Source organism: Lepus europaeus, chromosome 3, assembly GCF_033115175.1.
Source record: "Lepus europaeus isolate LE1 chromosome 3, mLepTim1.pri, whole genome shotgun sequence".
NCBI lineage: Eukaryota > Metazoa > Chordata > Mammalia > Lagomorpha > Leporidae > Lepus > Lepus europaeus.
The window spans coordinates 32,335,128-32,350,626 of NC_084829.1; the positions used below are offsets into that span (position 1 = coordinate 32,335,128).

Below are 15,499 nucleotides of genomic sequence, written 5' to 3' on the forward strand. Positions count from 1 at the left end.
CTCTTGAAAAACACTGGTCAAGATGTGGTCCTGAGGTGGGCATTTGGTGCAGTTGTAAAGACCCTTTCTGGGACACCTGCATCCTATATTGGACAACTGGGTTTGAGTCGCAGCTCTGCTCCGGGTTCCAGCTTCCCAACACCATGCATCTTGGAAGGCAGTGGGTGATGGCTCGGTGTTTGGGTCCTTGTCACCCATGCGGGAGGGGTAGGCTGAGTTCCTGGCTCCTGGCTTCTACCTGGCTGTTGTGGGCACTTGGGAAATGAAGCAATGGGTGGAAGATCTCTCTGTCTGTCTGCCTCTCTGCTTTTGAGAGAGAGAGAGGAAGAGAGAGAAAGGAAGGCAGGCGGTTACTCAGACTCAGGAGACATTTGGCAAGAAAATGCACAGGTCAGCACCCCCTTTCGACCAGACACAACAATTCTCCAGCACATAATGTCAACAGTCCAAAAACGGACAAATCCTGGCTTAGACTCTAGTTGGGATGAGCACTGACCTCAGACCCTAGGGTTTAGAAATGTGAAAGTCCTCGGTGACCCTGACATGTGGTTTAGGTACACTGGTAGGGATGAAAGCATGATTGAGGGCAATTCAAGACACAACAGTAAGTGAGAAAGTGGGAGCAGTGAGAAGTCTTGCTGTAAAGTAAAGAGAGAAGTGGAGCAGCAGCAGAGAGAGCTGGGTCAAAGGAGTTTTTAAATTTAAAAATACCTGTGAATACACTTGTGCCTGTGTTTGCAGGTCAGGGTGTGGTGTATTTACCCATATCAGCTATTTGAGATCACAAGAAGGTAATTTTGACCTAAAGACAAATAATTCAGATAAAAGGATGGTATTCGTTAGTTTCTCAGTGTCTTAAGTCATTGAGGTATAGTTACTATGTATAACTTAGGTAAAGGTAAATTAAATAATTGTTTCTAAACGTAAACTTAAGTACTCTTAGCATCTTAAATTCCATGAAAAGGAATGCCACATAAAACAGCCTCCTGCAGTGCCGGCATCCCATGTGGGCACCGGTTCTAGTCCCGGCTGTTCCACTTCCCATCCAGCTCTCTGCTATGGCCTAGGAAAGCAGTAGAAGATGGCCCAAGTCCTTGGGTCCCTGGACCCGTGTGGGAGACCTGGAAGAAACTCCTGGCTCCTGGCTTTGGATCAGCATAGCTTTGGCCATTGTAGTCGTCTTGGGAGTGAAACATCAGATGGAAGACTTTATTCTCTCTCTCTCTCTCTCACTCTCTGCCTCTCTGTAACTCTGCCTTTCAAATAAATAAATAAATCTTTAAAAAAATTCTATGAAAAAACCATTTGGGCTTTTTAACATATATGTTTTCTCTCCCTTTTTGATTCTATCAGTTAGTATTAGCAGACACTTGTCTTGTTTGTGTGATCCCTTTGACTCTTAGACCTATCAGAGCCATCAGTTGTGAACTGAAATTGATCACTTGGACTAGTGAGATGGCATTGGTACATGCCACCTTGATGGGATTGATACACAGCAAACTCATAGAATGGCAGACGTCCTAAACAACACTCTGGCCTCAGAATCAGCCCTTAAGGCATTCGGATCTGGCTGAAGAGCCCATGAGAGTATTGTAGGCATGGAAAGCCAAGATACCATGGAAAAGAAAAAAAAAAAAAAGAAGACCTAGATGAAAGATCTCTGTGAGTGAGATCTCAGTGGAAAGAACAGGGCCATCAAAGAAGGAGGTACCTTTCTCTGAAGGGAGGAGAGAACTTCCACTTTGACTATGACCCTATCAGAATAAGATCAAAGTCAGCGAACTCTAAAGGCTTCCATAGCCCTGGCAACTCATGACTAGAGCCTAGGGAGATTACTGACGCCATGAACAGGCGTGTCAAATTGTTAAGTCAGCAACAGGAGTCACTGTGTACTTACATCCCATGTGGGATCTGTCCTTAATGTGTTGTCTAATGTGCAGTGATGCTATAACTAGTACTGAAACAGTATTTTTACACTTTGTGTTTCTGTGTGGGTACAAACTGATGAGATCTTTACTAATTATATACTGAATCGATCTTCTGTATATAAAGATAATTGGAAATGAAAAAAAAAACCTGGTGTTAAATTGGAAATGGCATAGAAAATTAATTTTTAAAAAAAAAATTATGTAGGATCTCTGTCTTTAATGTGCTGTACACTCTTATTTAATGCTATAACTAGTACTCCAACAGTATTTTTTTTCACTTTGTGTTGCTATATGGGGGCAAACTGTTGAAATCATTACCTAATATATACTAAACTGATCTTCTGTATATAAAGAGAATTGAAAATGAATCTTGATGTGATTGTAAGGGGAGAGGGAGCGGGAAAGGGGAGGGTTGTGGGTGGGAGGGAAGTTTTGGGAGGGGGGAAGCCATTGTAACCCATAAGCTGTACTTTGGAAATTTATATTCATTAAATAAAAGTTTAATAATTAAAAAAAAGAAAAAAACGAAATGTTTATAAATTGTAAAAAAAAAATATATGTTTTCATAAATTATCCGTATATGAAAAATAATTCAGGACTGCTTGAAAGTAGCTAAGAACATGAAATTTGACATGTTCTTTTATTTATAAAATGTTGTCCTAATTTGGAGACCTTTAAAGGATTATTTCAGTGTAAGCCAAGAAAATCAGCAGATGGAAAATAGGTCACAAGCATGAAAATATGTTCTTGGTAAGGAAGGGTAAGAAGGAAAGAGGTCTTTTAGAATAAATAAAGGGCAAGATTTGCAAGAATTACTTTGTCCTAATGACTAGTTTACTCTTAACTGGAAAGGAAAAGGCAGAACAAAATACTTAAAGGTTTTAATAAGTTGCAGCAGGTGAGTTATGAAAGAAAGAATTATAAGCTAGCAATCTATTTTTCTTTGATTGACACAGAATTAGAATCTGATCCTCTGTTAAAGCAATAAGATTATTTAAAATACATATATGTTAGTAAATATATGGAAATGGTCTTAAATGTCTCATTTTGAAATCTGTTTAGAAGCTGCAGCACCTCCTTGTAATAGTTTTTGTTTAATTGATGACTCTGTCAGTTTTCTAGCCAGCTCCAGTAAGCTCTCTTCTCTTTCCTACTTCTGACTTTGTTAAAATTGTCCCAAGTTATGGAATGATTCCATTTGCTAACACTTATATTTAAGGTTTTATTTCCGATTTTTCAAATGACCAGAGATACAGATTTTGTGTTCTGTTGAAGAGAGAAAGGTCTTCCTTTTTGCCATTGGTTCACCCTCCAATGGCCGCTGCGGATGGCGCATTGAACTGATCCAAAGCCAGGAGCCAGGTGCTTCTCCTGGTCTCCCATGTGGGTGCAGGGCCCAAGCACTTGGGCCATCCTCCACTGCCTTCCCGGGCCATAGCAGAGAGCTGGCCTGGAAGAGGGGCAACCGGGGCAGAATCCGGCGCCCCAACCGGGACTAGAACCCGGTGGGCCGGCGCCGCAAGGCAGAGGATTAGCCTGTTGAGCCACGGCGCCGGTGACCCTGTAAAGTTCTGATTGTTTATGAACAGTTGCGTTATAGCTTGTTTATGTACTTATGCTAAAGGATTTGAGTGATCACTTTATAACAATGATAAAATTCTGATCTATATTATGTCATGATGCTAGGGGAACCTATTTCAACGAGCTATTTTTTCAGGTAGCTGGATCGGAAGTGGAGCAGCTGGGACTTGAATGGCACCTACATGAACTTGAACTCAGCACCACTGGCTGAGGCTTTAACCAGCTAAGCCACAGCACCGCCCTCCCAACCAGATAAGGTAAGCCTTCTTAGTATCTTTAACAGGCATGCAAAAAATCTGAGTTCTAAATTCTTTGGACTTTGATATTTCCAGTTGGAAATGTCAAAGGATACATCTCTCATCTCATAGAGACAACAACTAATTAGACTATATGGATTATATTAAAGGTTCTGTCAAGATGTGAAGTGCCACTAAACTTGAATTTATGATAATGTAAAGTGCTACCGATACATACGTCCAAAAGTTACAAAAGGAGGGCCGGTTCTGTGGTGCAGTGGGTTAACACCCTGGCCTGAAGCATATGGGCATGGGTTCAAGACCCAGCTGCTCCACTTCCAATCCAGCTCTTTGCTTTGGCCTGGGAAAGCAGTAGGAGATGGCCCACGTGCTTGGGCCCTGCGCCCACATGGGAGACCTGGAAGAAGCTCCTGGCTCCTGGCTTTGGATTGGTGCAGCTCTAGCCATTGTGGCCAGCTGGGGAGTGAACTGTCAGATAGAAGACCTCTCTCTCTGCCTCTCCTCTCTCTGTGTAACCCTCTTTCAAAATAAAGAAATAAATCTTTCAAAAAAAAGTTACAAAAGTCTAATGATCTTTTTTTTTTTTTTTTTTTTTTTGACAGGCAGAGCGGATAGTGAGAGAGAGAGACAGAGAGAAAGGTCTTCCTTTGCCGTTGGTTCACTCTCCAATGGCCGCTGCGGCCGGCGCGCTGCAGCCGGCGCACCGCGCTGATCCGATGGCAGGAGCCAGGTGCTTATCCTGGTCTCCCATGGGGTGCAGGGCCCAAAGACTTGGGCCATCCTCCACTGCACTCCCTGGCCACAGCAGAGAGCTGGCCTGGAAGAGGGGCAACTGGGACAGAATCCGGTGCCCCGACCGGGACTAGAACCTGGTGTGCCGGCGCTGCTAGGCGGAGGATTAGCCTCGGCAGTCTAACGATCTTATTGTGTTATCAGGCATAATAGTTATCTTAATTAAAAAGGCCCAAAGGCCTAAAAGGGATAAATGTTTATAAAATCCTACAGGTGCTTTCTAAAATATTGTGTGGAGGAAGCAAGTGCCTCTTCTTGTTGGTTAATGAGTTTTATGAGTTTTAACCATGGCTATTTAAAGTCTTTCATCATCCACAGCTTTGCAGTCTCTAAAAACACTTTTATAAAAAAGTTTATAAAAAAGACTCTAACAGGCCAGCGCTGCGGCTCACTAGGCTAATCCTCCTCCTGCGATGCCGGTATTCCGGGTTCTAGTACCAGTTGGGGCACTGGTTCTGTCCAGGTTGCTCCTCTTTCAATCCAGCTCTCTGCTGTGGCCCAGGAAGGCAGTGGAGGATGGCCCAAGTGTTTGGGCCCTGCACCTGCCTGGGAGACCAAGAGGAAGCACCTGGCTCCTGGCTTCGGATCGGCGCAGCATGCCAGCCGTAGCAGCCATTTGGGGGTGAACCAACGGAAGGAAGACCTTTATCTCTCCCTCTCTCTCACTGTTTAACTCTGCCTGTCAAAAAAAAAAAAAAAAGACTCTAACAAATATTCTTAAATGCAGGTTTTCTGACAACTTTAAAATCAATGGGCTAGATAAGAGGTTTCAAAACCTTGAAATAAAAAAATGTGAAAACAACAAAACGTGAATTATTTCATACATGCAAAATTATATATGAATATATACGTGTGTGCTTCAAAGGATGATTTTTTTTTTTTTTTTGACAGGCAGAGTGGACAGTGAGAGAGAGAGAGACAGAGAGAAAGGTCTGCCTTTGCCGTTGATTCACCCTCCAATGGCCACCGCGGCCGGCGCATCGTGCTGATCCAAAGCCAGGAGCCAGGTGCTTCTCCTGGTCTCCCATGGAGTGCAGGGCCCAAGCACTTGGGCCATCCTCCTCTGCACTCCCGGGCCATAGCAGAGAGCTGGCCTGGAAGAGGGGCAACTGGGACAGGATCGGTGCCCCAACCGGGACTAGAACTTGGTGTGCCGGCGCCGCTAGGCGGAGGATTAGCCTGTTGAGCCACGGCGCCGGCCTTCAAAGGATGATTTAATGAACACCGTGCAGCTTAAAAAGTGAAAACTGGGGCAGTTGTTTGGCACAGCGTTGCAGACACCCCTTGAAACACCCACATACCATATCAGAGTGCCTAAGTTTGAGTCCCAGCTCTGCTTCTTGTTCAACTTCCTGCTAATGCAAATGATGACACAAAGTATTTGGGTCCCTGGTGCCCACGTTGGATACCCAGTTTAAACTCTGGGTTCCTGGTTTGGCCTGGCCCTGCTTGGATATTGTGGGCATCTGGGGAGTGAATTAGCAGGTAGACAATCTGTATCTACATGTCTGTCTCTGTCTCTGTCTATTTCTCTGCCTTTCAAATAAATAAAAATAAATATATTTTTTAAAAAGTAAAAAGCTTCTCACTATTGTTGAAGCCTCTTTATGTCTCTCTCCAATCAGAATTCCCTTTCTGGGGCCAGCACTGTGGCACAGCGGGTTAACGCCCTGACCTGAAGCGCTGGCATCCCATATGGGCGCCGGTTTGAGACCCAGCTGATCCACTTCTGATCCAGCTCTCTGCTATGGCCTGGGAAAGCAGTTGAAGATGGCCCAAGTTCTTGGGTCCCTGCACCCATGTGGGAGACTCGGAGGAAGCTCCTGGCTTCTGGCTTCAGATCGGCGCAGCTCCGGCTGTTGTGGCCAGCTGGGGAGTGAACCAGCAGATAGAAGACTTTCTCTCTCTGTCTCTCTCTGCCTCTCCATCTCTCTGTGACACTCTGGCTTTCAAATAAACAAATTAATTTAAAAAATTCCCTTTCTGGCAAGGGATAAACACTACTCTGAATGTTGTACTTTTACTACACAGGTAAATAGCAAATGCTTTTTTTCTTTCTTTTTGAAGACAAAATACGTTATTATACTGTATTTGTGTGCTGATGAGAGGTTTCAGTGGGGAGGGAGAAACCAATTGTGGCCGGCGCCGCGGCTCAATAGGCTAATCCTCTGCCTTGCGGCGCTGTCACACCGGGTTCTAGTCCCAGTTGGGGTGCCTGATTCTGTCCCGGTTGCCCCTCTTCCAGGCCAGCTCTCTGCTGTGGCCAGGGAGTGCAGTGGAGGATGGCCCAGGTGCTTGGGCCCTGCACCCCATGGGAGACCAGGATAAGCACCTGGCTCCCGCCTTCAGATCAGCGCGGTGCGCCAGCCGCAGTGGCCATTGGAGGGTGAACCAACTGCAAAAGGAAGACCTTTCTCTCTGTCTCTCTCTCTCTCACTGTCCACTCTGCCTGTCAAAAAATATATATTAAAAAAAAGAAACCAATTGTGTCTCTTCCACATAATCAGAAAGTTTCGGATTCACACCCTTGAGCAGGTGAGAAGGAACCAGAGCCCAGAGTACAAAGGAGGTGGAGGCTGGGGACAGGTCACCCCTTTGCAGGTAGGCTGGTGGATTTGTGCTGAGACTACAGGCAAGTTCTCTTCTGAAAGTTTCTACTCGGTCGCTGAAATGGGAAGAAGGGCTCTCATCTTGTAAAGCTGTGGTCTCATCTGGGGACCATGAACTGGTTAGGGAAATGTGGGCTGACAGGCCACATCAAGGGCCCACAGGAAGCGAGACCTGTCACTATGACTGTGCATTTTCCCCCAGACAAGCCCTGCTATTGGGTGCAAGAATGGATCACGCAGAGTAGGTTTAACCACGGGTAAAACGTGTTGGAAGGAGAGGGCCCAAGACTATGGGGTGAGGACCGAGAAGCAAGTGCAATGTTGAAACATCAGGACCTAAACCTGGTCACAAGGAAAGTGAGAAAAACTGAAGAATCCAACAACAGTGAGAAGTGAGAGAATCAAAAGATGGGAGGTCCAGGTGGGGGTGAAGAACTTTTAAAGTGGGGAGGCTGGTGGGGGGAGTGACATGAAAAGACTGGGGGGGTGGACGCTACAGGGGTGGCAGTCACAGGTGGTAACCAAGTTGAGAGTACGACACAGGAAGAGAGAGTGTGGCTGGGAAGCAGGGAGAAAGAGATGACTGGGGGCCAGGAAAGGCAGGCATTGAGCAGGGTACTGTGTGTTCAGTGTGGATATTGAAGGCATCAAAAATCATGGAATTACAGAAGTGGAAGTGAAAGGCAGTGGCCCAGAATTGAATCATAGGGGAACCAGAGCAGCCAGGTAGATGTTAAAGGCGACCAGAGCATCTCCTGTTGGACGGAGGCCCTACACCAGAGGGGCAAGAGCCATTGTGGGTGCAGGAGCCAATGGCGCCTCTGCAGAGGGAGTTGAGGTGAGGTGAGGGAGGAGTCCGGTGAGGATAAGGAATCATTTCTCCCTCTCCAAATTCCTTCCAATTGAGTTCAGATTTTTATCTGACATGGAGATAAGCCAGATTTGACCCCTGCCTCAAACAGCTCACAGGGTAAGACGTGTGCATGAATCGATCAAGTGGGGGAAGTGCAGATAAAGGGAACAAAGGAGATGCTGTTCTCTTGAAGATGTGTGCCCTGGTTGAAGCCCCTTTCGATCTCCCCGCTTGCCCTGGGAAGTCCTCTAAGTCTATGGTTTCCACCCTTGGTTGCCCTTTGGAATCACCCTGGGATGTGTGAGTCCCACCCCGAGAGATTCCAATTTAATTGGCCTAGGATGTGATCTGGGCTTTGGGACTTTTAAATGTTCCCCCAGACAATTCTAATTCAAAGCCAGGAGTGAGAACATTGCTCCAAGGAGTGCCTGGGTCTCTGTTTTAGAAACTCACTGCTCTGATCCAACCCAGAGGACAGAATGAGCCCTTCCTGCTGGAGCGAGGGCTTTGAAAGCTAGGTAAAATTCAATCAGTCAGAGAGGCAGATGTGAAAGTTGAAGGAGAACATGGTGGGAAAAGCCTGGAGGTGGTTGAAAGCCTAGAAGTGGCCTGAAACTCGTGACAGACTGCAAACCATCTGGTTTCTGCTATGCGGAGACTGGGGAAGCAGGGCTAATATTTGTCACAGCTGAAACCTGGGGATGAGACTAAGGAATAATTCAGTTGGGTTAGAAATAAGGTTGAACAGAGAACACTGGATAATTTCAAGCTATGGAAGAGATTGAAGGCCAGATTGAAATCTTGTAAATAGCAGAGTAAGCAATACGGAGTGTTGAAGGGCTGTGGAGCAGTGGATTTATTTAAGAATGTTTTAGGGAGGGTGATCTGACAGCAGTGTTGTGGGAGACTTGGAGAAGGAAGAGGGTGGAAGCTCTTGGAGAGGCTGCTGCCATAACCCTAGATGAGGTCTTTTTCTGGCAAGGGCTGAGGAAAACTTACAGACTGAAAGACCGTGTGGTTGTAGGAATGAGCTGGCTTGACAGGGCACCGGCAGTCAGACAGGAGCAAGATGGAGGTGGCATCAAACTCTCAGGTTGGAAAGGGTGCCTGGGACAATGGGATTAAGGAGACGGGGACGCAGATCTTCAGGGGCGTTTTATCCATTTGGGTGGAACAGGCTGAGTTTAGAGGAATAGCAGCATGGTCCACGTGGCTGTGTTCCGCAGGTACTGGATGGATGTCTGAATGCAAATCGTAGGCTGGGGAAGCAGTGGGTTAGTGGACGACATTTGCAAGAGAAAGACTCAGAGAAGGGAAATGTCCAGAGTCCAGAGATAGATACTTGGGGGAACAAAGCAAAAGGGGATAGCAGAGGAGGGAGATAAATGGTGTGTTTGTATGGGGGGAGAGGAGAAGATATGTCTGTGAACCTAGCAGGTGAGGATTCCAGGGTTCAGAGAGAGTGTTGTGAAAATGCCACTGGTCTTGGCTCTGGGTAACCTCTGGTCATCGGGTGCATTTGAGAGTGCTTTTCAGGAGAGTGAAATCATATTTTAAAAGTCAAGGGGCCGGTGCTGTGGTGCAGTGGGTTAACGCCTTGGCCTGAAGTGCCAGCATCTCATATGGGCACCGGTTCGAGCCCTGGCTGCTCCACTTCCAATCCAACTCTCTGCTATGGCCTGGGAATGCAGAAGATGGCCCAAGTCCTTTGGCCTCTGCACCCATGTGGGAAACCCAGAGGAAGCTCCTGGCTCCTGGCTTCAGATCGGCACAGTTCTAGCCATTGCAGCTAATTGGAGAGTGAACCAGTGGATGGAAGACTCTCTTTATCTCTCCCCCTCTCCTCTCTCTGTGTAACTATGACTTTCAAATAAATAAATAAAGCTTACAAAAAAAAAAGTTAATCCTCTGCCTGAGGTGCCGGCATCCCATATGGGCACTGGGTTCTAATCCTGGTTGCTCCTCTTCCAGTCCAGCTCTCTGCTGTGGCCCAGGAAGGCAGTGGAGGATGGCCCAAGTGCTTGGGCCCTGCACCCGCATGGGAGACCAGGAGGAAGCACCTGGCTCCTGGCCATTTGGGGAGTAAACCAACGGAAGGAAGACCTGTCTTTCTCTCTCTGTCTACAACTCTACTTGTCAAATGAATAAAATAAAAATCTTAAAAAAAAAAAAAGTCAAGAAACAAGGGGTATGAAAGAAAGACACAGACACATTCCCAACAGCAATACTCCCCTACTTAAGAAAACCATATACGGTGATTTGGGTGAGGAAGTACAAGCTGCAAATGTAGATTGTTTTTTCAAGACATTTGGCACAGTGAAGGTGAAAACGTCCAAGGAGAACTGGTGACACCCCCAGCCCAGCCCTCGTCCTCCCAAGGCTGCTCTCAGAATAGGAAGCCCAGTGGGGTCAGGGGTCACAGCTGCCCCTGGGCAGATGTCTCACCAGCAGCCTGCACAGTGAAACATTGCGGTGTATGAATGCACAGAGTCAGGGTAGGAGTACAACCAAAGACTCCAGGCCCACAGCTCTGCCACGCCTCACCAAGATCCCAGGAGGCTAAGAAGCTTCAGCCCGTCCCGGCTCCCACAGCTCGGCTCCCACAGCTCGGTTCTCGTCCCTGTCCCTCTAGCCCCTACAGGGCGCTATGTGTCCCTAAACCATGTCACCTCCACCCTGCAGCCCACAGTCAGGGGCAGCTGCTGGAGGTTGGCTTCTTCCCCTTTCCTCTCCCACCCTTTCCTAGACAACTTCCCCACAGTGGTCTGCCCCCTTCCCTCACTTCTTGCAGATCTGAGAAATCTCTGTGTCTCCTTATACATGTCCCTTCTCCAAATCCCCGTGCCCACATCCAGCAGGAAGAGGCAAAGGGGCGAGGCCCTGCTGAGAACGGCCCTGGTGGGCTCCCAGGGACCTCCCCTCCCCCGGTGTGTGTGTGGGGTCCGCAGCTCTGTGCGCTCCCACTTCTGTCTGTCTTTGGGAGAGGTGAAGGGCAGGGTCTCTCCGGGGACCGCGGGCTTTGGAATTGCGGTGCTAAATCCACCATGTCTCTTTAATATCGTCGTTCAGAAGTTCACACACAGATGCGCACACAGATCAGAACAAGGCGGGGGGCCGCCGAGCGAGCGGGGCTGGGAGGGCCGCGGCCTGGGTTCCCTTTGCCGGCTGCCTAGGGCTGGCTGTGGGACGGGTGGTGGGGACTATTTACATTTCTTATCCCAGGGTGAAAGGTCTTCCACCGGAAACCTCTCAAATCTCATTCAAAATAAGAGAGATGTCGGGATTAGCAAGAAAAAGGGCAGAGGCCGGCGGATGAGGGACTAAACCGTGCTAGCCAAAACGGGGGTGAGTGTCGGGGCGCGGCTAGCCCGGGGCTCGGTCCCCTGGCCGGGAGAAGGGGTAGAGTCTGTCTGTCAGCGAGCGAGGCCGGCAGCCACAGACCGGGCCACCGGACTGCATCACCCCGCGGAGAAGAAAAGAGGGCGGAGCCTGCCGACCTGGAGGCGGGGTTTTGTCAGGGCTGGAGCGGAGCCTGCAGAGGAGCCCGGGCTTTGAGGACCAGACCCCAGGCTGGGGGGCGCAGACCGAGGGAGCTCCGCCGGGGGCGCTGCACTTTGAGCGGGCGGGGACCTGGGGCGACCGGGGGCCCGGCATTTCGGGGAGCGCCAGGGAAACGGCGTCCCTAGGGGCGTGGGCTCTGGAGGGGTTCCTGAGGAACTGGACTCGGAGCGCGCTCGCAGGGCGAAAGGTCCCGTGGAGGCGGAGCTTAGGATGCATCGGAGTCCGGCGGCCCCCGAGGCAGGTGTGCAGGGCGTCCCCTGGGTCTGCGGCCTGATTGCAGAACGCAGCCGGGAGGTCGCGGGGCGCAGCGCGGAGCCCGGCGGGGTGCGTTTCTAGGGATCCCAGTAGTTCTCGTGGTGCTGCGCGGCGATGATGATGACTACGGTGAGGATGGTACAGAGCACCATGGCCGCAATGCCTACCGCCAGGGAGATGAAGGAGAAATTCCGGGCCTCGCGCGAAGCGATCTCGGCCGACACCATGTCTCCGCGGGCCAGGGCCGTGCGCACCTATGACAACGGGTGTGGGGAGGGGGTGGTCAGAGAGCCTCGTCCTCGCTCACAGGCCTCGGCCCCGCCCCCAAGATAAGCCCCAGGGCGCCCAGCACTCCCTGGGACTAAGAAAAGCCCAGCAAGCCGCTGCCCTCTCCCCACCTGCACTGCCTTGAAAATAGCGATGATGCCCGTGGGCCAGAAGCAGCAGATGGTGGTCAGCACCGCGATGGGCATGTAGTCGTGTGGCGGACGCCTCGGCTCCAGGAGGGCCAGGCCTGGGCCCTGGGGAGGCGGGGGTAGCGTAGAGGTCACTCCAGTTCCCCCCGGGGTCCCGCCTGCATAGGGCTGTGAAGGAAAATTGGGGGGGGGGGGCGATGTCACTGCGACCCTCCCAGAGCCGCCCACGGTGGGTTCATTCTACTACCTTGTCAGGACACCCAGATATTTTGCATAGAACCCCCTCCTTCCTGGTTTTTTTTTTTTTAATCTTTTTTTTTTTTTTGACAGGCAGAGTGGATAGTTTGAGAGAGAGAGAGAGAGAGAGAGAGAGAGAGAAAGAGAGAGAGAGAAAGGTCTTCCTTTTTGCCGCTGGTTCACCCTCCAATGGCCGCGGCAGCCGGCGCATCTCGCTGATCCGAAGCCAGGAGCCAGGTGCTTCTCCTGGTCTCCCATGTGGGTGCAGGGCCCAAGCACTTGGGCCATCCTCCACTGCACTCCCGGGCCATAGCAGAGAGCTGGCCTGGAAGAGGGGCAACCGGGGTAGAATCCGGCGCCCCAACGGGGACTAGAACCCGGTGTGCCGGCGCCGCAAGGTGGAGGATTAGCCTGTTAAGCCACGGTGCCGGGCCCCCCCTCCTTCCTTCACTGCGTCACCAACCCCCTTATTCTTGGGGGTCTTGCCCCCTCCAAGCTATGGTCTCACCAGCACTGTCCTGACCTCGCTTCAGATCTCATTTCTCCCTGCCCACCCAGTCCCGGGTGCTTCTGCCTCATGGACTCAGGATTCCCCACCCTCAGCGCTCCCACCTCGCCCCGGGGTTCTCGGGTCCATTTATTTCTCTCCTGCCAGGCGCTTCAACTTCTTCCAGACTCCTCCGGCCCTCTAAGCTCTGTCCCCTCCAAGGCCCTGACTTGACACCAGTAGACCTGGAAGCCCCTCACCTCCAGGAACAGTCCCTGGTCCCGCCCCTCTCGGATTCCCTTCTCTTTGGGTCTTGTCCCTGGAACACCGCCTGGTCCCCTGCCCTGTTTCTCTATCCCTCCTGCCGCCAGTGCGTCCCCAATTTCAAAGTCTTGTTCCACCTGCCCGGCTCCTCCCAGGCCCCCCACCCCCCGCCCCGGTCTGCCCCAACTCACCGTACCCACCGGGTAGACCGGCACGTAAGCAGTGCAGGGCTGCAGCTGCAGAGGGTAGCCCGGCGCGACGTAGCCCCCCAGCGGCAACGTGCCCACCGCCCCCGCGTGCGTGGGCACCACGAAGCCGGGGGCCTGGGCGGTCTGGGCTGGCGGCGGCGGGGGCGGGGCGGCAGCGGCGGGTGGCGGCGGGGGAAGTGGGCCCTCGAAGCGAGTCTCCTGCAGGTAAGGGTCGGGTGGCATGCGGGGCAAGGTGGCGCTGCCGGGTGGAGGCGCCCCGGCGGCTGGGCCGGGCGGGGCGTGGTGGGGGGGCCGGGGCAGCGTGGCAGAGGACGAGGGACCGCGCTGGGCGGCGGCCGCAGAGGCGGCCAGGCCGCCTGCCCCTAAGCGCGGCAGGGTGGCCGTGCCGGACTGGTGGTAGTGGTGGTGGTGGTGATGGTGCGAGGAGGGGGCTGCCTGTGGGGGCGGGGCGGGGGGCTCGGCTGGGGGTTGGGGGGCATTGTATGGCGGCGGCGAAGTGTGAGGGACTGAGTCCGGAAGGCCTGGGAGCGGTGAGCCGACCAGAGGACCAGGGGAGAGATGAGGAGTAAGGCGAGGTGCAGGCAGGGACGGAGAAAGATGGTGGGAGAGACACACAGAGACGTGAGAAGCCATCGCTCATTCTGGGGTCAGAGAGGGGTTGTATCTAGGCCACTTGCTCCCCCCTTCCTATCTAGTTTTGAGGTCACACCTGTGCTCTGCTCCTCTTTTCATTTAGCGATAAACACACAGCTCCCACCAGACCCCGGCTCCTATCCTTGGGCTGGCCTATGGCAGCTGGTCCTGTGTGTTCACATGTGCAGACACGGAACGCCGTGTTGACATGTGTTCAACAGTTGCATAAACACGTATGGGACGACATGTTCCTCTGGGCTATTCCTGCAATAGAGGGCTGCCCTGGGCTCTCTGGCAGTCTCTGGACATGGTATTAGGGTATTCGACTCCCCTGCCAACCCCAAACTGATCATGTCTCTCCGTGTTTCTCCACCGGATGTCTCCACGTGAACCGGAGACTGTCCATCTGTCACTCCCAAGAATGCTATCCCTGCAGTCCCTGGCTGAGGCTAAGCCACAGCCACACTGTACCTCCGTCACCCTCTCAACCTGCCCCCCACCCATGTTACTGGCAAGGGGCACAGGAGGATACTGGAAAGAGGAAGGGGAGGGAGGGAGGGGAGGGAGATAGAATGGGGAGGGGGATCAAGGGGAGTTGAGAGCTGGAGAGAAGAGAAATGGAACAGAGCACCTGCGGTGGGGGGGGCAGGTAAGGGAGGGGGTCGGAGGCGGGGGATAGGTTCAGGAGATCACAGAGGGAGCAGGAGGGTTTGTTATTGTTTTTTACCTGACTTCTCCGATGACATGCCTGTGGTGTCGCTGGGACAAGGGCCCTGCTGTTGGAGTCAGGAAGCCCAGCCGGGTCCAGAGTCTGGGTCCGGGATGGCGCAGCCGGCAGCAGTGCAGAGATGGAGAGATGAAGACAGCGGCTGGGGGGGGGGGGGTGAAGGTGGGGGGGAGCTTAAAGGGACCGAGGCAAGGGAGGGGGAGGGCTTCAGATGTCTCCCCCCCTTCGTCTCCTCCGTTTCTCTGTACTTGGACCACCTCTCTCCTCCTCTCACCCTGGCATTCTAGCCCCCAGTTTAGGCTCCCTTGGAGTTGTCATGGAAACAGGGAGGCAAGACCAGGCGAGGCGGGTGGGACTAAAGGAAGGAGGGAGAGAGAACTCTCTAGAGTCTTCCCCGCCAAGGCTCGCTATAGTGACTACATTACGGGAGGAAGCAGGCAGGTGCGCAGCGAATTCAGTAGCCCAGTTCCTCACTCCACACCTGGTTCACCCAGCGGGGTCTTCCCTCCCTCAGCTTCCCTCTGAAACTCCCTGCAAGGCAGCAGGGTCTTTTCTCAAATCCTTGGTCCCAGTTTTCTCCTTGTTAGGAGAAATAAATGTGTGGGAGAGCACTGGGCAAAGTGGACAGCTGAGATGGTCTGAAAAGTTTCTAAGGTACAGCGTGCACCTGCAGTGAAGTGAGATTGGGGA

The 15,499-nt window shown here is 51.7% G+C and overlaps 1 protein-coding gene across 1 annotated transcript; it reads right to left on the bottom strand.

Annotated features, from left to right (window-relative positions):
• Window positions 1-11,913: 11,913 nt before the first annotated feature.
• PRRT1 (proline rich transmembrane protein 1) lies at window positions 11,914-14,828 on the bottom strand. The gene is made up of 4 exons (XM_062187420.1): window positions 14,810-14,828; window positions 13,432-13,970; window positions 12,235-12,420; window positions 11,914-12,090 (listed from the first exon to the last, which is right to left on the bottom strand). Exons 1-4 carry the CDS (start codon window positions 14,826-14,828, stop codon window positions 11,914-11,916), a joined length of 921 nt encoding a protein of 306 aa, XP_062043404.1.
• Window positions 14,829-15,499: the final 671 nt, after the last annotated feature.

Bases quoted from the DNA above. Each gene is read 5' to 3' on its own strand.
- PRRT1 (XM_062187420.1), bottom strand. The intron at 12,421-13,431 runs GTGAGTTGGGGC...TTTCCTTCACAG, and splicing joins CGGTCTACCCGGTGGGTACG to CCCTATGCAGGCGGGACCCC. The intron at 12,091-12,234 runs GTGGGGAGAGGG...CCGTTGTCATAG, and splicing joins CTATTTTCAAGGCAGTGCAG to GTGCGCACGGCCCTGGCCCG.